Source organism: Capra hircus, chromosome 21 (genome assembly GCF_001704415.2).
Source record: "Capra hircus breed San Clemente chromosome 21, ASM170441v1, whole genome shotgun sequence".
Classification (NCBI taxonomy): Eukaryota; Metazoa; Chordata; class Mammalia; order Artiodactyla; family Bovidae; genus Capra; species Capra hircus.
Genome location: NC_030828.1, coordinates 67,135,821 through 67,160,879, shown reverse-complemented (window position 1 = coordinate 67,160,879; position 25,059 = coordinate 67,135,821). Strand labels below are relative to the sequence as shown.

At 48.9% G+C, this 25,059-nt stretch overlaps 1 protein-coding gene and 1 non-coding gene across 2 annotated transcripts; one reads left to right on the top strand and one right to left on the bottom strand.

The window, feature by feature from the left end:
- Positions 5,590-7,249, top strand: LOC108638534 (ras-related protein Rap-2c-like). The gene has a single exon (XM_018066551.1). The coding sequence runs from the start codon at positions 5,669-5,671 to the stop codon at positions 6,269-6,271; it is 603 nt and encodes a 200-aa protein (XP_017922040.1). The 5' UTR covers positions 5,590-5,668; the 3' UTR covers positions 6,272-7,249.
- TRNAE-UUC lies at positions 8,975-9,047 on the bottom strand. The gene has a single exon. It is a non-coding gene; the product is annotated as a tRNA-Glu (tRNA).

Below are 25,059 nucleotides of genomic sequence, written 5' to 3'. Positions count from 1 at the left end.
TTCGTTCCATGCCTTTCCCTCAATTCTTAGTGATTTTCTAGCAGTCTGTGGCGTCCTAGGCTGCAGAAACTCCGCCCTGTCTCTGCCCTCCTCTGTGTGTGCCGCTCTTCCTGTCTGCATGTGGGCCCACGTGTCCCCTTTCATGAGGCACCAGTCATCCTAGAGCTGGGGCTCAACCTGCTCAAGCAGCACCTCATCGTAACTGATTATATCTGAAAAAAACCTTATTTCCAAAAAAAGTCACATTCTGAAGTATTGAAGGCTAAAACTTCAACACATGGATTTGGGGGGATACCATTCCACCTGTAACTTACTAAAGCGATAAGGGAAGACCCCTTTCAGTAAGTGATATTTGAGAAAGGGACTTAAATAAAATGGATGGAGTAAGGGACTTCCCTGGTGGTCTAGTGGTTCAGACTGCTGCTGCTGCTGCTGCTAAGTCGCTTCACTCGTGTCTGACTCTGTGCGACCCCATAGATGGCAGCCCACCAGGCTCCCCCATCCCTGGGATTCTCCAGGCAAGAACACGAGAGTGGGTTGCCATTTCCTTCTCCAATGCATGAAAGTGAAAATTGAAAGTGAAGTCGCTCAGTCGTGTCTGACTCTTCGCGACCCCATGGACTGCAGCGCACCAGGCTCCTCCATCCATGCGATTTTCCAGGCAAGAGCACTGGGCGTGGGGTGCCATCGCCTTCTCCAAGTGGTTCAGATTACATACTGCCAATGCAGGGGGCCCAGGTTCAATCCCTGGTTAGGGACGAAGAATTGATGCTTTTGAGCTGTGGAGCTAGAGAAGACTCTTGAGTGTCCCTTGGACTGCAAGGAGATCAAACCAGTCAATCCTAAAGGAAATCAGTCCTGAATATTCACAGAAGAACTGATGCTGAATCCAAAGCTCCACAATTTTGGCCACTTAATGTGAAGAGCCAACTCATTGGAAAACACCCTGATGCTGGGAAAGATTGAGGGCAGGAGGAGAAGAGGGTTGCAGAGGATGAGATGGTTGGATGGCATCACTGAACTCAGTGGACATGGGTTTGATCAAACTCTGGGAGATAGTGAAGGACAGTGAAGCCTGGCCTGCTGCAGTCAGTGGAGTTGCAAAGAGTTGGACATGGCTGAGTGACTGACCGACAACAGCAAGGAAATAGATCCTGCACGCACAAATAAGAGCCTGCACGCCGCAGCTAAGACCTGGTGCAGCCAATAAATTTTCTAAACAATGAGGAGTGAGCCACGCAGACATCTGAGGAACAGAATTCAAGGGGGAGAGAAGAGCGAATATGAAAATTCTGTGATGGGAAAAAGAGATTGTCCTGCCCGAGGAACAGGTCATTGTCTCTAGAAGGCAGCGAGAAAAGTGGTAAGAGAGGAGGTGAGAAACAGAATGATTCATCAACAGGAAATCCATCAACTTACAGTCATTAAATTCTCAAAAGTAAAGAAGAAAAACCTTATCAATTTGTCAGAGTCCAAAAAACCAAAACCAAAACTAACAAAAAACTGCCGCTGTTCCCAGTAAAAATGCTAAGGTGTACATAGACAATAACTTTCTCTTACGGTAAAAAATATCAGAGTACACAACCATACATCATATCACTCATGCAATGTAAAGACATTTCTGTTCAGAAATGTGGAGGGATGCCAGCAATTACCCCTTTGGTTCAATATTGTTATTTTGGTTCAATATCGTTATATTTGCTAAAGCAATAAAATAAGAAAAGGAAATAAGTAATAGTCTCCTCGTTGTTTGCAGATACTATGTTCCTACACACACACCCCCACAATGAGGTATTCTCAGCAATTAGAACTGAATCCCACATATACAGAGATCACACTTAGAGTTGTGAAGGGGGAAGGGAGGAGGGAGAGGGATGAGCTGGGAATTTGGGGTTGGTAGATGCAAATCATTACATTTAGGATGGATAAACAAAACCATAAAACAACAAGGTCCTATTATATATCACAGGAAACTATATCCAGTCTCCTGGGGTAAATCATAATGGGAAATGAGTTTTAAAAGAATATATATGTGTATAACTGAGTCGCTTTGCTATACCACAGATACTGGCACCACACTGTAAAGCAACTAAACTTCGATTTAAAAGTAAGTAGAGCCGAATCGGTTGTCCTTTATGCTCTAGACTCATGTGCTCTGGGTCCACTTTCTTGTCCCAGCCATGGCTACAGCAACCATCTGGTTGTGCGGGTGGGGCCTGGCTGCCACGTGCCTCAGCTGCACTGCACACCCCTGGGTCTCTACTGCTGCTGCTTGGGATGCTTCTGGAGTTCACTCAACCTCCTGGACACACGTGCACCCCGGGAGAGGGAGTCTGCAGGGCAACCCTGGAGCCGTAAGGAATGGGTGCCAGTGGATACATGCCTCCTGGGCTTCTGTGCATCAGTGGACAGTTCTGACATCCTACACGTTTTCTCAAGTACTCCACAGCAATAACTCAAAAATACACGTGCTGTGGGATTCCCGGCACTTTCCCTGTCTCTGTCTTCCAGGGCCTCCATTCTGGATCCCAGTGATCACTTCCAAAAATGAACTATTTGCCCACTAGACCAAGTCCCATGTCATAGATTCTGCTTTGGGAGGGAATCTGAATTAAGAGTTAGTACCAGAAGAGGCTGTAGAAAGCAAAAGTTAGGGGTAGAATTCTAAGATGCATCACACACCCTTCAGACCCACGGCAGGGCCCTGACTGCTGGTGCTGAGTGAGCCGGTGATGAGCTCTGGCCTGTGGCACAGTTGTCATGACTTGCTAGGGGTGGATTAGGATGTGATTCAGGCGGCAGGGGAAGCGAGGGCCTCCACGCTAGCAGTGGAACTCTAACTGCATTGAGGCAATGGTAATAAGATGGACTACGGGGCTGGCTGACTTTTGTTAAGGGTTTTAAAAGCCTCAAATAATAATGACAGGCTCAGACCAGCCAACTGGCAATTTAAGGCACTCTGTGAATGTCCGTTAGTCTCATGGCAGCCTGAAGAAGCCCTTACCTCCTGCAGGCACAGGGCGCTGTGCGGTGAAAACCCGGCCCGGGATTATTCACATCTCTGAATAATGTTGGTTCTATTTCTCTCTTCAACCACGTTTAAACTCCTGTTTAACCTATCAATGGGTGTTTGTGTTAAGAAAAATCATAAATTATTATATTTTCCATTTCTAGAAGGCTTGTTGTTGTTTGGTCGTTAACTTACAGCCAACTCTTCGGGACCCCATGGGCTGCAGCACAGCAGGCTTCCCTGTCCTTCACCATCTCCTGGAGTTTGCTCAGATTCAAGTCCGTTGAATTGGTGATGCTATCCAGCCATCTCATCCTCTGCCGCCCTTTTCTCCTTTTGCTTTCAATCTTTCCCAGCATCAGGGCCTTTTCCAATGAGTCTGCTCTTTGCATCAGGTGGCCAAAGTATTGAAGGATTTTTTGGGGGGAGGGGGTGGGGGAGGTAAAGGGTAGAGATTTTTTTAAATTACTTGACCATAGTTTATAGTCTCTTATTCCTTGCTCATATTTTTAAGCTTTTCTTTTAAATCTTTAAACACATATAATTATTTTGTATGTCTAATAACACTAATATCCACAGGTTTCTGGATGTGATTTTATTGTCTGGTGTTTCCAACGGCTGTCACTCAGAGTGAAGTTTTCCTCGTGTGTTTTGTGACTTGTTTTGACCGTGAGTTGCCTAAGTTCCCTCAAAAGTTATCCAAGGGGAGTTGTTGAAACCTGTTGTGGAACTTGCATTTCTCTGGAGAATATTTGCAGCTTATCTTTAAAAAAAAAGTTTAGTTTTGTTATCCTGCAGTCAGAGAATAAGTCTTGTAAAATCTGTTTAGAAATCAAGTTGTCTGTTGTAGTAAGTATATAATTATAATATATATATTATACACTAAGGATGTTCTGTGCTGTTTATAAAAAGCACATTCTGTCACTGACCACAGACAGTGAAGTGCAGGATGTCTTATCGTCACTTAAACTTTGAGTCTGTGCTGCCAGGGAGGCAGGAAACTCCAGCTCTGTCAGTCTTGGGGTGTGGCCCCTCAGGCTGCACTGGAATGGGGGAGATTCATTGGTACCCCAGGCCTAGGGGGAGGGGCTATCTCATCTCCACTTCTAGCCCAGGCCTGCAGGTCTCCTGAAGCCCTCGGGCCCCTGAGTGCCTGCAGCAGACAGTGAGCAGGGCTTACTCAGGTGTGCAATCCCAGGACTTCGTGCCCTGTCCCCTCTATCCCCGCACAGCCTTTCTCCTCTGACATCAAGGAACAGCAAGACCGTTGTGCAGCCGGAGTAGAAGCTTGAAAATGACCGGGGCAGGGGAGTCAGCCCTGAGGAGCCCCTTTGGATGACCCCGAAGCGCAGATGCCCAGGGCTTTCCCTGGCTGCCTGCTGCGGGGTGAATGGGTACACGCTTCCTTGTCTGGGTTGGGATGGAGTCAGGAGGGCACAACAGAAAGGCAGGAGGGTGTAAGTGGGGAGTGAAATGTGATCAGCGTTTTATGAAGTTCTGGACGTTATAAAAGTTGGACCTCGGACTCCGCTCAGTGACAAGAGGGGGCTTGCGGGGCCCGAAGGAAGGCAGGGAGGGGCATGAGGGGCCCAGACCACGGAATGGGGGCCAGGAGGGAGTGACGTGGGACCCTCGGCCTGAGCTCCTTCACACGCTACCTCTTCCCTGGGGTCCCCAGGCCTGGAGAGGGGCCACAGCGGCACGCCTCTCCGGGCCTGACTTTGAGTGAGGCCAGTCTGGCTTCCGGCCATGAGGCTGGATCTGAAATGTGAAGAAATGCGGCTATTTCCCGGTTGACGTGGAAGGGACCCGGTTACCATTTGCTCCGGGACAGAAGGGGTTCTCCTCGGAGGGAGGGCAGGGAGCCGGGGCTGAGGGAGGGGTCCCCGCCGGCCCGCCCGCCCGCCCGCGGGGTCCTGGGGAAGACGGAGCGGGGCCGGGCAGCTCGGACCGAGCGGAGACAGAGGCCGGGGCTGCGCGGCCGGTGGGCGAGGCCGGGGTCCGGCCGCTCGGGCCGGGGGCGGGGCAGACGCTGCGCGGGGCGAGGGCACTGGGGCCGGCGGCGGGGCGCGGGGGCCCAGGGTCTGGGGCTGGTGGCCTCTGAGCCGCAGCGGGCAGAGCCGGGCGGGGCGGGCGGGCTTGTGCGCAGAGGAGTTAGCTTACCCGCGCCCAGGCTGGAGCCCGCGCCCCGGCCCCCGGGTCCCGCCCCTGCCGTCCCTCCCCGCCACTCGGCCCCCAGCCTCCCTTCCCTCCCCGCCCCGCCCTTCACCTCCCCGCCCCGCCCCTCCCCTCCCCGCCCCGCCCCTCCCCTCCCCGCCCCGCCCCTCCCCTCCCCTCCCCTGCCTCCCCGCCACTCGGCCCCCGCCTCCCCCTCCCTCCCCGCCCCTCTCCTTCCCCGCCCCTCTCCTTCCCCGCCCCTCCCCTCCCTCCCCGCCCCGCCCCTCCCCTCCCCTCCCCTCCCCTCCCTCCCCGCCACTCGCCCCCCCGCCTCCCCTCCCTCCCCGCCTCCTCGCCCCTCCCCGCCCCTCGCCTCTCCCCCTCCCTCCCCGCCCCCTCGCCCCTCCCTCCCCGTCCCCCGCCCCGCTCGGCCCCCGCCAGGCCCCCGCCTCCGCGCGCCATTCCTCCCGCCGCGCGTCCCGCCAGCCGCGCGCTTCGGCCATGGCGAGCCTGGGGCTGCGACCGGCCAAGGGGTACCGGGTGGTGCTGCTGGGCAGCGTGGCGGTGGGCAAGACGGCGCTCGCCACGCAGTTCGCCTGCGGCAGCTTCCCCGAGCAGTGCGAGCCGTCGGTGGAGGAGCTCTTCAGCAAGGTGATCGAGGTGAACGCGGCGCCCGCCCTTCTGGAGATCGTGGACACGGTGGGCGCCGATCACCTGGTCACCCTCAAGGACCTGTACATCAAGAACAGCGACGGCTTCGTGGTGCTCTACAGCGTGTGCAGCGAGGCCTCGTTCGAGGCGGTGCGGCCGCTGCGCGAGCGCATGGGCCGGCTGCGGGGGCCCAAGGCCGTGCCGCTGGTGCTCGTAGGCACCAAGGCCGACCTGGACGCCCAGCGCCAGGTGCTGACGTCTCAGGGCCGCGCGCTGGCCCGCGAGTGGCGGTGCCCGTTCCTGGAGGTCACGGCCAAGAGCAAACTGATGGTGGACCAGGTGTTCACGCAGGTGGTGCGCGAGATGGAGGCCCTGGCCCCGCCCGAGGAAGTGGTTCCGGCGGTCCCCACCAACGCGCAGGAGACGTGGCCGTCCGAAAGATTCATCGGCTGACGCGCGGCGGTTCCTCTTGCCTGTATTCGTCGCTTTTCGTGATTTCTGAAGCTCCCTTTGCTCCTCTGCGTTTTTTAAGAAAGTTATTCCGCTGTAAACAAGTGGTTACTTCTATATATTGACTCAGATCCGTGCCTCAGACTGTCCACAGAGCTTCTTAAATGTTTGTCGAGAACTTTGCAACTGTGTTTACTTCTGACAGTGCTGGAGGAGAAACCAAAAATCAGTTTTTTACCTCCTGTATGAAGAAAGCCTACCCTTTTCTTCAGTGGAATTTGTTACAGGATTTTTTTTTTTGGTCATAATTAATACCTTCCAGTGTCATCTGACGTTTGATATTGATTGTGGAACATGAACTGATGTTTCAGCTTTCCATTCCATGAGGCTCTGATGTGTTTCCCTGTCATTTACAGCCTTGAATTGCAGTAGTATTTTCCTCTCTTCGTACTTCTAAATATAGTTATGACATACGTAGCCATGGTTTGAAAGGGATACTGTATACTCTGGGAGGGGAAAAATCAACTGTGTGCTGGGGCAGAGATAGCTCAGCTCTGCCTTCAGTTTTGTAATTGACATCTAGTCGATTTCTGCATCTGTCCATCTGTCGATTAAGTGAAAATAAAATGACTTTAGAAGTCGATAGTTTTTGATATTTGTCTTTCTAAAACTTAAGCTCCAAGTTCCTAAGGTTTCCGTATACCATATCTTTGCTTTTCAGTTATTTTCCAGGACAAGTTAGTTACTAGAGTGAACATGGCCCCACATCTTTCTCTGTTTCTGCAGAAGTGCTTTCAATTACAAGTTGTTTTTTTTTTTTTTTTCTCGTGTCTTGCCAGAGTCGGATACATTGTCTGAATACCTGCCTAGTTTAACAGCAGTACAAAACATGAAGAAATAGAAACAAAACATGGAGAATCTTTTTGTAATGATAGTAGAGATCTTTCTTGCACTGGCTTAATTAAAAAAATTGGTCCTTGATATGAGTTGCTTGTGTTTATTTGCACAAGTTAATAATTTTACCTCCTCCACTGCAACCAATTTTTAAAATTTAGGAACCTAGATTAGCCATTTGAAGTGAAAGTCGCTCAGTCGTGTTCGACTCTTTGCGGTCCCATGAACTATACATAGTCCTTGGAGTTCTGGCCAGGATACTGGAGTGGGTAACCCAGGGGATCTTCCCAACTTAGGGATTGAGCCTAGGTCTCCCACATTGCAGGCGGATTCTTTACCAGTTGAGCCACCAGGGAAGCCTATAGCCATTTGAACATCTTTCTAAGAAAAAAATAAAACGACAAAGCTCTGCCTGAGATCTAAAATAATTCCATTAAAGGAAAGTTAAAGAGCGGCGGCTACACTAGGCTCTGGGCGTTACGTTTACATTATATATGATGTTTGACTAGAAGAATGGATTTTAACGCACACAGAAATATTTGAGAACCTCACAGTGCCTGAGAACTAGTTTACCCCAAGGAGGCGGCTAGGCCGGGACCGCCCCTGTCTCTTACTGCTTTCCCTTTCCCCTGGACATTGGGGATGGGGTGGCTGGGTGCTTCCTTTCGAGCCTTGAAACCCGGCTAGCCCACGGCTCTCCTCTGACCGTCTCTCCTGGGGTCACTGCTCCTGGCAGTATTACCTCACACCGCTCACCCGCTTCCGGAATCATCATTTCTCCAGGGGATGGTTCAGACACAGGGAGGGGGGAGGGGTGGCAGTCAGGAAGCCTCTCCTGGCCTCAGCTTGGTCCCACGCGGCCCCCTTCGGCTGAAGCAGAGGTAAAAACCCAAGACCCTTCCCTGACCAGATGTGGGCTTCACAGAGAAAGCCCGGGGTGGCTGGGGGAGCCGTGGGAGTGGGAAGGTGAACAGCAGTCCCCGCCCAGCCCTGAGAGCTGGGTCCCCAGGACTGGAAGTGGGCGACCCCTTCACCCTGCCTTATTCCACTAGCTTATGCTGCGGCCTCTGGGGAGGTTTTGTGTCCCTGGATCCCAGGCCCTCTGGATATCAGGCCTGATTCAGGAAAAAAATTAACTTACAGCCATTTCTTTCTTTAAATTACTAGACTCGTCTCGGACTACCACTCAGATCCAGGTGTCCAGCTTGGAGGCCAGGGGCATTCCTAACTGACCGGTCATGACCAGTCAACACGAATGACCGGGCCCACGTGGTGAGCTCCTGTGACCTCGGGAATATGCATGGAGCAGCTTTCTGGGTGTATATGCACGCACACGCACACAATTAAAGACTCACACCCTGATTTTCTTTCTCTTCCCGCATTTCTAGTTTCTAATTTTTTTACGTTCCTTACAAGTTGCCTGCATCCCTCTGGCCTCGGTGAGTTAGCAAGTGGCTGACAGGGCCCCTCGTCACGGTGCTGTGGTACTGAAAGCCCTGTGCTGGGGGAGGGACGGTGAAACTGTGGCAGCCTGACTCGACAGCTGGGAAGGGGTGCTCACATCTCCAGACCTTCACATAAGACCGGGTTGTAGACTGTGTGCCCGCCTGGTATAACTGGGGAATGTGAAGCTGGTTTCCAAAGATGATGGAACAGTCACTTACCCACAAGAAGGGTGAGTGCTTCTGAGTCTCCAACTGCCCCACCACTCGGCATGGACAGATCTTTTTCTTGCCAATGTGTTATGGTTTCAGTTTGTGTTATTCAGATTGCAGGTGATGTAAGTTTTTTGTTGTTGTTGCAGGATCTCACTTCCCTAACCAGGGATCGAACCTGGGCCCTCAGCAGGGAAAGCGCCAAGTCCTAACCACTGGACCACCAGGGAACTGGTGATGCTGAGAATACTTTTGGAGATGTTTTTTTTCCTATATTTCAGCCATGGCATGTAGCATGCGGGATCTGAGTTCCCACCCAGGGATCAAACCCTTGCCCCCTGCATTGGGAGTTGGGAGTCTTAGCCACTAGACCACCAGGGAAGTCCCTCTTTGCCCATTTTTGAATCAGGTTATTTTTCCATTGTTAAATTTTAGGAGGTCTCTATATATTCTGGATGTTAATTTTGTATCAGGTATGTGATTTGCAAATATTATTTCCCATTCTGTGGGTTGCCCTTTTACTCTGTTGATAATGTATTTTGGTGCACAAAATTCAAATTTTTTCATGAAATCCAATTGTCCAGCTTTTCTTTTGTTGTCTGTGCCTTTTGCGTCATTTCAAAGAAATCACTGCCAAATTCAAAGTTTCCGAGTTTTGACATATGAAAACATAGGTTTAGGACTATTCTATACCTTTGGCCTATATTTTATCTTTTATGCGGGTACTGTACTGTTCTGGTTACTAAAGTATTGTAGCAGTTTTGAAACCAGGAAGTATGTCTTCCAGCTTTATTCTTTTTCCAGGTTGCTTTGGCTGTTTGGGATCCCTTGGCACTCCATATGAATTTTATAATAAGTTTTTCTATTTCTGAAAAGATGTCATTGGGATTTTTACAGGGATTGCATTGAATCTATGGATTGCTTTGTATAGTATTGATGTGTTAATGATATGAGGTCTTCCAGTCATAAAGATGGAATCCATTTATTTGTGTCTTTTCATTTTTTAGCAATGGATTGTCATCTTCCTTGTACAGGTCTTTTCACCTCCTTGGTTAAGTTTATTTCTAGTACTTTGCTCTTTCTGATGGCATTGTAAATGGAATTGTTTTCTTAATTTCCTTTTTGGATTGTTCATTGTTAGTGTATAGCAATGCAACTGATTTCTGTCCGTTGACTCTGTATCCTGCCGCTTTGTCGACTTTACCACTTCTTAACAGTTCTGAGTTGTTTTTCTTTCGTGGAATCTTTACCGGTTTCTCCACATAAGATGATGTGAACAGAGATACTTCGACTTCTTCCTTCCCAATTTGGGTGCCTTTTATCTCTTTACTTGCCCTCGTTGCTCTGGCGAGGATTCCAGTACAGTGTTGAACGGAAGTGGTGAAGGCAGACAGCTCTGCCCCGTGCCTGTCCCTGATTTAGAGGGAAAGTTTTCAGCCTCTCATCTCTGAGTAGAATGTTCATTGCGGGCTTTTATATATTCAGTTTCTATTACATTTAGGTGATTTCCTTCTATTTCTAGTTTGTTGAGTGTTTTTTTAGTGAAAGGGTTTGAATTTTGTTAAATTATTTTTGGGGCATCAATTAAATATGGTATATACATTTATTTTTTTTGTTTTTAAATTTTGTCTACACTGGGTCTTTGTTGCCCTGGGGATCTTAGTTCCCCAACCAGGAATGAACCCACGCCCCCCGTGTTAGAAGGGCAGAGTCTTAACCGTTAGACCACCAGGGAAGCCCCACATGGATTAATTTTTGTATGTTGAACCCCTCATGCATTCCAGGAATAAATTCCTCTTGTTCATGGTGTATAAGACTTTTTATGTGTTGTTAAATTCTCTTTGCTAGTATTTCATTGACGATATAGTTGATTTTCCCCCCAGTTGTATTGAGATATATTTGACACAGAACATTGTGTAGTAAACACTGTAATGCTGTGTACACATTAACGGTGTACAATGTGATGGTTTGACACACACATATATATTATTGATACAAAATGATTAACACAGTTCGGTTAGATAACACATCCCTCACCTCCCATGATTATCATTTGTGTTGTTGTGATAAGAACATTAAAGATCTACTCTCCCAGCAACTTTGAGTATGATTTTTATCCTCCATTCCCTATCTGCTTCATGTTTTCTTTCCTCTCAGCCTGGACCTCGGCTGATTAGAGTTCTTTACCCAGTAGAAAGACCCAAGCATTCATTCCCAAAGGATACGAGTCCTGTGTAGGTTTCTGCCACTTTGGGGTTAATACCGCTTTATGATAACCTTTTACTATTGGAACGGAAGTACCAAGAGGCATCTCAAAGAACCCACTTGGTCTCGGGGTACAACAGTTAGAGTTCCTCCACCCACCCCTCAGCTCCCAAACTCCTGTATTCTGACTGCGGGGAAAACAGCACCAAATATTAGCCTCTGATTAAAGGTTACATCGGAAGTGGTGAGATGGAGCCCCATCCTCTCCGAGTGCAGTCTCCCAGCTGGTGCTGCCCTTGTCTTCAGAGGCCATCTTGCCTTCCCATCACGCAGCGACTTCCGGGTGAGCACACAGAAATAGGACCATTGCGTTCCATGGGCATTGCCTATTACTTTGTTTCTTCTGCTGTAAAATCAATCCCTTGGTCACAGAAATATTCTGCGGGGTACCAGGAAGGTCTACAAGGCATCCTGCAAATCTGTGATGGTGGTGCTGGCAGAAGCATTAGAGGCAGGAAGGCAAAGCCATATCCAGGATAAACGTCTGCCCCAGGGACAGCAAGCAGCTGCTCCTTCCCCAGTGGAAGAAATCTAATGTCATTGACTTTTCACCAAGTGACTAGTGTTCCCTTGGAAGATGACACCATAATAGGGGCTCAGTGTTGGTCTCTGCTGTAGGCAGGTTAGATCCTCGATGGTGATGAAGCCGGGTCAGATGTTTTGAGGCAAAGTCCATGATGTGGGGGCCATTCGTAGCATCCATCCCTGCAGCCTTGGTTGCTTCGTGCATGGGCCCACTGAACAAACACCTGGGGGGATGGCTAAAGTGGCTGAAAGGCACAGGACGGACTGTCTTGCCCAACTGATTCTTGAGATCCTCCTCTGCAGAGGTGCCTGAGGGTGGGTATTCATATGCGGTTAAGTACCTTCACAGTTGAAGGAGGTGCAGCCTCCTGTTTCTTCCCCAGGTCACCCTATTACCAGTCTTCCAATCTTGTTTTTTCCAACTCTCTGATGTTCCAGCCCAACCCATTAGCAACTGCCCGTTAATCAACTGTAGACCCATACTTCTAGCCACCTTGCAGTCCAGGCAAAGTGGTCAACAACCCAGCACTTGAATGCTTGAAGTGAAGACCACAGGGAGACTTTTCTTTCTTCGCTCTCCTTTAGGGCCACCTCTAGGTGGGACTGTAGGGCTGCAGCCATCCACTTCTGGACCATCTGTAAACCAGGAGCGAGGTTTTTCCTCCTCAATCAACTAGTCATAAGGCCCTCCCCGTGAGGCCACAGGTCTGGACTGTGGGTGGGAGACCGGGCAGGTGGAGGAGATCAGAGAAACAGCCTACGAGCAGGTGTTGACAGACTCCTGAGGCACGCGGTCTACCTTCAAAGGCACTGAGGACCACGAGTGTACCAAACGTCCTGCGGTGGTAGCACAGGGTCACCAGCTTCCCAGCCCACAGAGACGCACGCACACTTACTGCCTGTGTGCCGGCCTGGCTCTCCCAGTGACACCGCGGTGGCCTCCCACTGAGCAGAAACAAGTTCACAGGACGTGACCCATGTGGATCAAGACAAAAACAAGAGCGCTCTGTAATCAGGTCCAAACACAGACAAAAGTGTGAATACTTTCAAAACCACAAAAAATGATCAAACGCTCTCCACTCTTAGCTACTATGAGTGATGAATGCTTCTTTACCAAGTACAGGCTTCCCTCCTCAGAGACGAGTTGTTTCGTGTTTCGATATTCAAGCATGTAATTTCCCCCACTTCCCCACAGCATCTAATCCAGAGCAAAGCTCTGCTTCCGATTCAACTTTCACCAAAACCACCTCATACAAGCCCATAACCAGCTCTGTGCTGAAGCTGAAGCTCCAATACTTTGGCCACCTGATGCAAAGAACGGACTCATTGGAAAACGCCCTGATGCTGGGAAAGACTGAAGACAGGAGAAGTGGACGACAGAGGATGAGACGGTTGGATGACATCACTCAGTGGACTCACACTCACTCACATCGACTCAGTGGACATGAGTTTGAGCAAACTCCGGGAGATAGTGAAGGATAGGGAAGCCTGGCGTGCTGCAGTGCATGGGGTTGCAAAAGAGCCTGATACGACTGAGCTACTGAACAACAGAACCGCCTCGTGCAAGGCCATAACCAACCGAGAAACTTCATGGCTCCCAGGTCTGTGTTCCCCTTATTGCAATTGCAGAGTAAAGCCAACTTTTCTTTTTTGGTTGTGCCTCACAGCATGTCGGATCTTATTATCAGTTCCTAGGCCAGGGATTGACCCTGCAGGGGAAGTGCAGAGTCCTAACCTCTGGTCTGACAGGGGAGTGCCCAGAGCAAGGCTAACTTGTTCGGCGATAGGTGTGCTGCTGTGGTCTTCAGCTGGAGGGCAGCCATGCCACCCATTGCCACACCGCCTGCACCAGTGCTCATAAGGCCACATCATGTGTAGCAGCCAAACCTGTGGCCATCAGGGTGTATGCAGCAGAACCACTGCAGATAATCTAAGCAAGGCTGACAGGAGGCACAGGCTCTGGCCTGGGCCTCTGAGAAGACTTCCAGAGGTGGGGGTGGGGTTCCACCCTCTGGCTCTGCCTCCAGAGTCAGGAGTCTGCCAAACATCCAGAGCTGCCATCCTAGGCTGCGGCAGCCAAAACAGATGCTCCTGCGGCTGCTGTCACTGCCGTCCCTGCCTGCCGGCACTCAGGCAGCTGGGAGGAGGCATCAGAACCTGCCCACCCCCTCTCCATCTTGCTTGTCAGCAGAAAAGAGCAGAGAGCAGCAAGGACACGGCCTCCGCTCCCTTCCCCCCTCCAAACCTCCTGGAAGATCAGGCAGTTGGCTGACTCCAATTTTCAAGCAGACCTGGGAGGGAGGAAGTGGAGACAGGCAGCCGCAGCGACTCCCCCAACGCGGCCTCTAGCAGCTGTGCGGCCCACTTCCAGATTTCTCTTTTTCCCTCTCTCAAAGAAAACCATACTTTTGTGTTCAGCTCCACAGGGTCCCCACGACTGACTGGCGCAGGGAGGATCCGCGACCACCCTGTGGTCTGGGTCTGGGACTCTAGGGTTCAGAGGGTTCCTGGGGTTCCCTGGGAAAGGGGGGCCGGCCCTGATCTATCGGGGGCGGGGGGCCGGGCGGGCAGGGTGGGGGCCCATTGTCAGATGCCCTCTGGTGAGACGCGGGCAGATGCTCAGTCCCAAAGGCATAAAGGCCCCGAGTCGTCGGAGGGCATCCTGGGGAGGGATGGCATTGGCGCGCTGAGGAAGCCCACGGCGGGGGGTGGGGGGCGATCCCTTCAGATCCCATCCCCGGCCTCGGTGAGTGAACCCCCGGCCTCCCGGAAGGGCTTCTGGCGCCTTTCTGGAACCTCAACCCATGAGGTCGGGCTTCCTGGGGCGCGGACGCCAGAGCGCGGCCTCCCCGAGGTCCTGTTACACGTGCGTGTTGTGAAGTCACACTCGGCTAGTTAGTGAGGCCCGCCTGCATTCCAAGGACGGCCGCAGACCGCGGGGGAGGACGCCACCGAGCCGGACTGAGAGACCAGGGGCAAGGGTTGGGGGCCGGGGGCGGGGCGGGCGGGGCGGTGCATTCCTGCGGGCGGAGGCGGGCCCTGCGGCCATGAGAGCTGACCACGCCTCCTTCCTGGACAACCACGCCTCCCGCTGGGTGACCACGCCCCATCAACAGCCACGCCCCTTCCGGTATGACACGCCCCATCAATAACCACGCCTCCTTTCGGGGTGACCACGTCACCTCGGTAACCCCGCCCCCGCCCGCGTGGCCACGCCTCCCGCCCGGCAGCTGACCCGCCTGCGCAGGACCCGGGCTGGGCTGAGCAGAATCCACTTATTTGGAAACTTGGTGCCTGTTCGTGGATCGTGGTCTGCTGTTCTGCGAGGCCGGGACGCAGGAAGACCCGGCGACCGTGGGCCGGGAGGCAGAGGGCCCGCGGGTCACTAGGGGCCCCTGGACACTGGTCCCCTCCTGGCGTTTGTGCTGCGGGGGCGGCGGAGGGGACAGCTCTGGGACGAAGATGCACGTGGGTGGCAGGGAAGGAGCCTAGAGGCAGCGACTTTGGTGCGTCTTGGTTGACTTGGACGGAGGGGTGTGTCCGCTGGAGGACGTGCTTACTCTAGGTGTAAGGTGATGCCGCCAGAAGTGGGGATGGAAGCCCACCCACTTATGTGGGAGGAGGGCAGTGAGCCTTTTGGTTTCCAAGGCTTCAAAACAGAGTCCAACCCCAGGGAGCGAGAGGACACCAAGGAACCTCAGAGCCCTTCCTGCTTGGGGTTGAGAACTCAGTTCTTTGGGCTTGTTTTGAGGCAGGCAGTGAGATAAAAACCATCACCTTATTGATGTGAGGGACTTCCCTGGTGGTCCAGTGGCTAAGACTCAGCTGCTCCCGATGCTGGAAACCTGGATTCCACTCCTGATCTGGGTACTAGATCCCACATGCTGCAACTAAAGAGCCCCTGAACCTGAGTGGGTGCAGCCAAATAAGTAAATAAATATATTTAAAAAGAATAAAGCCATGATCACTTTTAATAGAGCTGTTCTTGACAAAGTTATATAATTGTTACAGATCAAACTCCTGTTGTGAGATTTGTGAGGGGTGTATTTTGTTTGGAAGCCTGTGGTCCCTACAGCTGATGAAGTAGAGAAGCCACAAATTAGCACAAAAGGCAACTTTTTAAACAAGCTGAAAAGAAATCCTCCCTAAAACTGCAAAAGGTAAAAACGTTGAAAAAAGAGTTCCTCATATACCACTAAGAAAAACCAGGATCTAAAAAAGGACTGAAGTTTGATAGGTTTTCTGTTCCAGAGCTGATGCTCCTTTGAAGATATTCAAGAACTCAGATTGAATAGAGGGATCAGCTAGTACCTTTTAAAATATATTTGAAAATTTTGGTTTTGTTTATGTTTTGCCAAAAATTTTTACTTCATTTTGGGTTTGAAGGGTTCGATAACAAAAGAAACCACATTTTTTACAGAAGACTATTTGATTTAATCTCAATATATGGTCATTAAAGGAAAAGAAATAGAAACAGTAGAAGTAACAGCATATAGGTCACCAAAGTGGGCCGACAACCTACATCCAGACTTAACAGCGCTGGGAACTCCCTCCTTAATAGCAATCTATAGTCCCAACTGGGAGAGGGTCCTGGGTGGGGTGCCCACCCCATGGGTGAAACTTCCAGTCGCCATGGTGGGGGCTCCTGCTTATATTCTCAGGCCACAAATGGATATTATCATCAGTTTGCAGGGCAAAAATGCAGCTCTGGTTTTTTCTTTTAACTTTTACCTTGCTGTTTGTTTTACCTAGTGAGTCATAGGCCTTCTTAGACCCCGGGGGCTGGCCAGGCCCTCAGGAACTTAAGAGATTCTGAGACCCACTTGCTTTCTCACCTAAAGTGCCACTTGGCTTGCTGGTAACAAGTGGTGTGCTTGCAGACGCACATGCAGGCCAGGCAGGGTCCAGGCAAGGTCTGAAGTGGGTAGAGGCCTGCTTCCCTACATGTTTTTTTTTTTTTTTAATATTTATTTGTTTATTCTTACTTTTAAGTTTATTTTGCTTCACCGAGACTTAGTCACAGCATGTGGGGTGTAGTTCCCGGACCAGGGATCGAACCCAGGCAACCTGCATTGGGAGCGCAGAGTCTTAGCCACTGGACCATGAGGGAAGTTCCTCTCTTACTTCTAAGGCCTAAACAAGACTTACCTCCATTTAAATTTCCCTGACAGTTTGTCATTACATAGAGTTTGCCCTTCCTCTGCACAGAATTCTTGGGAGAGAAGTTAAAAAGTAAACGTGCTAACAATTTGCTAACACAGCCTTAAAATAAAATTCATTCAGACAAATGTAAAATACTTTATTTGTGCACAGTTTACTGATGCAAGTGTCTCCTGAGACTAAAAATTATAAAACTGGCAGACAGAGCTCAGTTCTTGGGTCTGGGTACACAATTAATACCCAAGCAATGCAGGAGCCTTCTCCAGGCATTCCTACAGAGATTATAACTATATTTGGAGCGATACAGAAAGGGCCACAGCTGCAGTTCAGGGCTGCAAACAAGCTTTCAAATATGTGGAACTTCAGTGAAAACATGAACTAGAACTCTCAGAGCATGCTCTGCATATTATCTCATCTATGCAGCCGTGTCCTACGGTGCCTCCTCCACCAGGAAGCAAAGTGTCAAAGCATGAGTATGCCAGACATGGAGGAAATTTGCAGAGAAGTAACCACTAGTTTGAGGCTCGATTAGTCTCTCTTTTTACTTTCTTTGTGCGTTAGTCCCTCAGTCGTGTCCAACTGTCTGCAACACCATGGACAGTAGCCCGCCAGGCTTCTCTGTCCATGGGATTCTCCAGGCAAGAATACTGGAGTAGGTTGTCATTCTCTTTTCCAGGGGATTTTCCCAACCCAGGGATCGAACCTGGGTCTCCAGTATTGCAGGTAGATTCTTTACCATCTGAGCCACTAGGTTAAAAGCATTAATCTGGTAATTCTGAGCTCAAAAATTTACTCATTACAAATACAGAATGTGATTAAGAAAATCATTTATATTTTTAAACACTATCCCTTGCGTTTGGGCCATTATGAAAATCTTAGAAAGCTAACGGGCTGATTGATAGGGACCAGATTTCACACTGGTGGGAAAAAATGAGCACCCCTGTTCTCTGCCCATGATCTTGGAGGCCAAGGCATTGGCACAGGCCAGCCCTCTACCCAGCCAGTACCAAGGCCCCCATCTGGGGACATTCGAGGTGGCACAGGACCTCACTGTAGCTTCCAGTGCAGGCTAGTCTCCACTGGATCTGAGTGCACACCTGGTCCACCTGGGCCTCGCTCTCTGCTGTGACCTCCAGGCCTCAGCAGTGGCCCTAGCAGGCCAGCGAGTGCCCTGCAGTCAGCCCCTCAACTCCCCTGCTGAGGCCTCCACTATCGCCCACTGTGCTTGCCAAGCTCCACTGGCCCTCCAAGGCATGAAGGGCTCATGGAATTCTATACTCTGTTAAACTACCATTCAAAAATGAGAATAAAATGAAAATATTTTCAGAGAAACAAAAATGGAAAGTGTCAGTAACAGACTGTGACTGAAGCATGCACTTCAGGAAAAAGAAACGGGACCTGGAATGAAGATTTAAGAATGATGACCAAAACAGATGAGGCAAGACTCAGAGAAGTCAGTGGAGGAGTGAGTCTGGATGACTCATTATTTCAGCCTAATAGACAACAGCATATGCAGATGACACCACTCCAATTGCAGAAAGTGAAAAGGAACTAAAGAACCTCTTGATGAGGGTGAAAGAGGAGAGTAAAAAAGCTGGCTTAAAACTCAACATTCAAAAACCTAAGATCACGGCATCCGGTCCCATCACCTCATAGCACATAGATAATGGAAACAGTGGCAGGCTTTGTTTTCTTGGGCTCCAAAATCACTGCAGACTGTAGCTACAGCCATGAAATGAAGACGCTTGCTCCTTGTAAGGAAAGCTATGACAAACCTAGACAGTACATTGAAAAGCAGAGACATCACTTTGCCGACAAAGGTTCATCTAGTTAAAGCTCTGGTTTTTCCAGTAATGTGTGGATGTGAGAGTTGGACCATAAAGAAAGTTGAGTGCCCAAGAATTGCTACTTCTGAACTGTGGTGCTGGAGAAGACTCTTGAGAGTCCCTTCCACAGCAAGAAGATCAAACCAGTCAATCAATCCTAAAGGAAATCAACCCTGAATATTCTCTGGAAGGACTGATGCTGAAGCTGAAGCTCCAAATACTTTGGCCACCTGATGCAGGCTCCAATACTTTGGCCACCTTTTCCAGCTGACTCTTTGGAAAAGCCCCTGATGCTAGGAAAGATTGAGAAGAGAATAAGTGGGCAACAGAAGATGAGAAGGTTGGATGGCATCACTGACTCAGTGGACACGAGTCTGAGCAAACTCTGGGAGACAGTGAAGGACAGGGAAGCTGGCATGCTGCAGTCCATGGGGTGGCAGAGAGCTGGACATGACTTAGTGACTGAACAACAACAAAGAGAAATGGATTTCAGAATAATTACCTTCATGAAACGAAAACAAGATGTTATAAAAAAGGAAAACTAGGGACAAAAACACTTAGAAATGACATATATGATGATGGCAGAAATAAAAATGCAATGTAAGGACTAGAAGATAAAGTTGAAGATCTCTCCCAGGAAAATAAGGATAAAAGGTCAATAACTAGAAAAAAGTAGGAGAAAGGAAATTAACAGAAAACTCCACAAGACCCAACATGTGAATAACAGGCAATCAAAAAGGCTAGAATAAAGAAATCAGAGCTCATAAAGAAATAATACAGGAAAGCTTTGGAGAGCTGAAGGACCCAAGTGCACCCCGCCCTAGAAAGACCCCCAAGGAACACTAAGGATGAACAAATCTCTCCAACGCATGGGGATCACAATGGTCTCAGGCTCCCCCTTGTAACAAGAGCCAGCAGACATCCGAGTCAGGTCTTCAAAATTCTGCAGGAAAATGACTTTTAACCTAGAATTCAATACCCAGGTAAACTGCCATTCAAATACAAAGGAAGAAAAGGCATCTTCAAACAGTTTAGTTCTCAAAAAAATTTCTCTCTGATGGACTTTTTCCAGGGAAGCCACCAGAACACAAGACATTCAGTTCAGTTCAGTTCAGTCGCTCAGTCTTGTCCAACTCTTTGCGACCCCATGAATTGCAGCATGCCAGGCTTCCCTGTCCATCACCAACTCCCGGAGTTCACACAATCCCATGTCCATCCTCTGTCGTTCTCTTTTCCTCCTAACATAAGACATGGGGTCCCAGAATTCCCATTCAACAGAGGAGAGGCACCGAAAAAACTCCCATAAGGAATGAAGAGAAACCCCAGGATGGTAGCGAAGCAGCAGGCCTAGAGAAGACACAGCCTCAAGTGGAACAGGAAAATGCAAGGCTCTACAAGGGCTGAATCATTGTAGATGGTGACTGCAGTCAGGAAATTAAAGACACTTGCTCCTTAGAAGAAAAGCTATGACAAACCTAGACAGCATTTTAAAAAGCAGAGCCCTTTTGCTGACAAAGATCTGTCTAGTCAAAGCTATGGTTTTTCCAGTAGTCATGTATGCGTGTAAGAGTTGGACCGTAAAGAAGGCTGAGCACCGAAGAATTGATGCTTTGGATCTGCGGTGTTGGAGAAGACTCTTGAGGGTCTGTTGGACTGCAAGGAGATCCTAAAGCAAATCAGTCCTGAATATTCATTGGAAGGACTGAAGCTGAAGCTGAAGCCCAATACTATGGCTACCTGATGTGATGAGCTGACTCATTGGAAAAGACCCTGATGTTGGGAAAAATTGAAGGCAGGAGGAGAAGGGGACCACAGAGGATGAGATGGTTGGATGGCATCATGGAGTCAATGGACAGGAGTTTGAGCAAACTCTGGGAGATGGTGAAGGACAGGGAAGCCTGGCGTGCTGCAGACCATGGGGTCACAAAGAGTTGGACACGACTTAGCGACTGAACAACAAAGATATGGGGGAAAGACGTGAGCTTCCATGCTCTCTCCCAGACCCCTGGGCAGCTTTGGGAGTGGTCTCAGAGGTCCGGTGCCTCGGGATTGCTGGATCGCTGGTAACATGGAGCTGTAGCCCATGGCTTTGCTCTCTTACGTTAGCTCGTCCTCCCCAGAGTTGGAGAAACATTTTCTATAGCATAGTTTTAAACTTATTTCACTCTACTCGAGAATGTTATAGTTCCTTAGTCATTTTATGAACTCCACATCTAAGTGGTTTCCAATATTTTGCCTTCTTTAGCAGTTTAAAGTAACTGCTGTAGGATACAGCATGCTTGGGGCTGGTGCATGGGGATGACCCAGAGAGATGTTATGGGGAGGGAGGTGGGAGGGGGGTTCATGTTTGGGTATGCATGTAAGAATTAAGGATTTAAAATTAAAAAAAAAAATTAATTAAAAAAAAAAAAGTTAACTGCTGTGTTTTTATCTGGAGTCCATGAGCATTCCAGGGACTAATTCCTCAAAGAAGATGTGATATGTGTGATATATGTATATATCATATCTTCTTTGGAATCTAAAAAAAAAGTGATACAAATGAACTTATTTGCAAAACATAAGTAGACCCACACACATAGAAAACAGACTTATGGTTACCAAAGGGGAAAGGTGCACGGGAGGGATAAATTAGGAGCTTAGGGTTAGCAGACACACACTACTGTATATATAAAACAGATCAACAACAAGGTCCTACCATATAGCTCAGGGATCTATAGTCAACATTTTTCAATAACCTGTAATGGAAATGAATCTAAATATATATTAAATCTATACATCTGAATATCTATATATGTGAATCACTGCTGTACACCTGAAACTAACACAACTTTGTAGATGAACTATACTTCAATGAAAACCAGCTTCGTTAATTAAATAAAAGAGCTCACCAGGTAGACCAAGGCTGACTGAAGGCTTGTTTTCCGGTGATTTGATCAATAACAGTTCTGAGTTGACTTTTAGCATCTGGACCAGATGTCCCCACAAAGCAAGGTGGGGGTGATGGGAGCTTTTAAAAGAGGAGACGCCCCAGCTGTTGGTGGTGGCTGGCGGTTTTCTCCCTGTTGTCAGCCCCAAGCACTTAGCAATTCCTTCTGCTGGGGTCTCGCGTGCAGGAGGCTATTCCAGAGGAAACAGGGTCTTCAGCTGAACGACCTGTGCTTCAGTCCTTAACAGCATCCAATGATGGGACAGTTTGTAAGGAAAGCCATACCCTACAGATGTTAGGTTAGATTTTATTAGTAAGCGGAAGCATGATGCATATATAAGATGTATCGAAATCCTAAATGTCCAGCTGGAAACAGTTTTATGAAGTCAGCTCCTCCTGTAATCAGGACCCCAGAAGCCCACATCAGGACTGCTCACACCTCTGCTGGATCCTCAGCTTGAGCTTCTAAGACAAGGCACGTGGCTTCAACTTGAATCGCAAGCTGACTAGAAGGCTGGCCCTGGGTGCGAGTTACAAAGGAGACTTTCTAAGCATTCAGGGCTCGGGCCAGGACAAATGTCTTCCGTGCCACCCTTAGATGGAGTTCTGCGCCTCAGCCCACCCTCCCACCGAGAGTTCAGTCCTTCATGGTCCTAGAGTCTCAGTGCTAACATCGCCCAGGTCCCGGCCTGCTCGCCCGTCTCTAGTGGCCGTTGCAATGGAAAGGTCTTGGTGCCCCAGATGAGCATACAGTCCCAGGGCCCGTGGCATCAGTGCTACCCAGCACGCTGGTTGTCAGAGTCTTTTTCATTTTTGGCCAATGGACTTTTCTCTTTACTGGGATCCCGATTGAGGATTAAAGGACTTTTGTTACAGTTCACCCTAACGTCCTAAATGTCCCCCAGGACGCGTCTTGGGGACCCGCCCCCTGGACTCTGGGGTGGTCTGTGGCACAGGTCCTGCAGTGGCGCCTGTATGCTGTGTCTGGATGGAGGCCCTTTGGCAGAGGAGCCTGGGGGTGGGGGGCCTGTGCATGGCCACTGAGGCCCCCCAGCCCCAAACCTGCCCTTTCTCTCTGCAAATGCCAGCAGCCCACAGTCCACACTCCACTGCTTGTGAGTCTGCAGAATTTCACGAATGCACTTAAAGCCTTGTCCGCTGATTGCGCTAGCACAGCCCCAGCTGGATGAGATCTGGAGACCCTCCCCCACAATTCCCCAGCAAGCCAGAAGCCCAGGTTTCAGGATTTGGGAACTCATGGGTCAACAAGGTCTTTGGATGAAGCTGTAGTTGGAGAAGCTCACAGCAGCGCAGGAGGCAGGCCCAAGGGAGCAGCCTGTGAGGAGGCCTGTTTCGTGACCTGGCATCAGGGACTTATCCTCCTAGGCCACGTGAGTCGTCAGAATCCCCAGGGCAGGGCCAGGGTGCAAACTGGCCTCAGCCTCACCCGCAGGCTGTTCTGATTCCGTGGCTGGCTGGACCTAGTTCTGGGCCCTGGAGGAGCCCCTAGGCTTCTGGAGCACAGCCCAGCACTGGGCCCCGACAGCAACGAGCAGCCCCAGGGTGTTTCCAGGGGCTGAGGGTGAACACAAAACCACTGAGTCATTTCTTCAGGTCCCCCATACTCCTGGCACCCAGGGGGAAGGCAGAGAGCCTGACTTTAGGCAGAAGCTGCCTTTGCAAATCTCCAGGCAGTGGTCACACACCTGTGCCATTGCCAAGCGGTGGAATTCAGTTGGTGGTGAACTGCAGAGTTCCACCTCTTAGTGTCTGGTATTTTTTTTTTTTTAGCTCTCAAAACTTGAGAAACTGGTTGGAAAGAAAACTTTTCACTGTCTCATCTTCCTTTTGAAGCAGAAGTCATCAGTAATTTCTGCCAGTTAAGAGTTGAACAGAGTCAATTCAAATTTTAAAAGACAGGTTCCCAATACCTTTAAAAATTGCACCAAAGACAAAAAACTTAGGAAAAAGCCTGACCAAGGATATAGACTTGTATGCTGAGAACTCTAAAATATCAATAAAGGAAACAGAAGATGATTCAAAGAATGGAAAGATAGCCCATGCTCTTGGATTGGAAGAATTAGTATAGTTAAAATGGTCATGCTACCCAAAACAATCTATAGATTTATTGTGATTCTTATCAAATTACCCATGACATTTTTTACAGAACTAAAAGAAATAATCCTAGAATTTATATGGAATCATAAAAGACCCAGAATTGCCAAAGCAATCCTGATGAAAAAGAACAAAGTAGGAGGCATAACTCTTCCAGACTTCAGAGGATACTACAAAGCTAAAGTAATCAAAATGGCATGGTATTGGCACAAAAGCAGACATAAGGATAAATGGAAGAGAATATAGGGCCCAGAAATAAATCCAGACACCTCTGATCAATTGATCTTCAGCTAAGGAGGCAAAAATACACAATGGAGAAAGACTGTCCCTTTTGCAAGTGGTTCTGGGAAAGTTGGACAGTTGCAGATAAATCAGTGAAGTTAAAATACTCCCTCACACTTTACAAAAAAATAAACTCAAAATGGCTTAAAGACTTAAACGTGAGACAAGACACCATAAAAGTCCTAGAAAACAACATAGGCAATTCTTTCTCTGACATAAATTGTAAAATGTTTTCTTAGGTCAGTCTTGAAGCCAATAGAAATGCAAAAATAAACAAATGGAACCTAAGAAATTTGCAAGCTTTTGCACAGCAGAGGAAACCATACACAAAACAAAAAGTCTACAGACTGGGAGAAAATATTTGAATATGACGCAACCAACAGGGGCTTAATTTCCAAAATACAGAAACAGCTCATACAACTCAACAATGACAAAACCCAAAGAATCCAATTGAAAGATGGGCAGAACAAAAGAAACATTTCCGCACAGAAGACATACAGATGTTCAACATTGCTAGCTATTAGAGAAAAGCAAATCAAAACTGCAATGAAGTAGCTTCTCATGCCAGTTAAATTGGCCACCATTAAAAAGTCTACAAATGACAGATGTAGAGAGAAAAGGGTGGAGAAAAGGGAACCCTTGTACAAAAACTCAGCAGTGGCCACAGGACTGGAAAAGGTCAGTTTTAAGACAGTAGGCGCTGAGAGAGGGCATCAGAGGGCAGACAGACTGAAACCGGGTGGCCAAAGTATTGGAGCTTCAGCTTCAGCATCAGTCCTTCCAGTGAATATTCAGGGCTGATTCCCTTTAGGATTGACTGGGTTGATCTCCTCACTGTCCAAGGGACTCTCAAGAGTCTTCTCCTACACACATGCACTTGTGTGTGTATCTGAATCACTTTGCTGTATAGCAGAAATTAACACAACGTTGTAAGTGAACTAGAATTTTTTAAAATAAGAAGATAGGCTCCCAGACTCTATTTAAAAACAGGCTGGCTTCTCTGGTGATGCCGTAGTTAAGAATTCACCTGCCAACATTGGCCACAAAGGTTCCATCTCTGTTCTGGGAAGATCCCCCACACCTCGGAGCAATTAAGCCTGTGCACCACAACTCCCGAGCCCACTCTCTAGAATCCATGAGCCT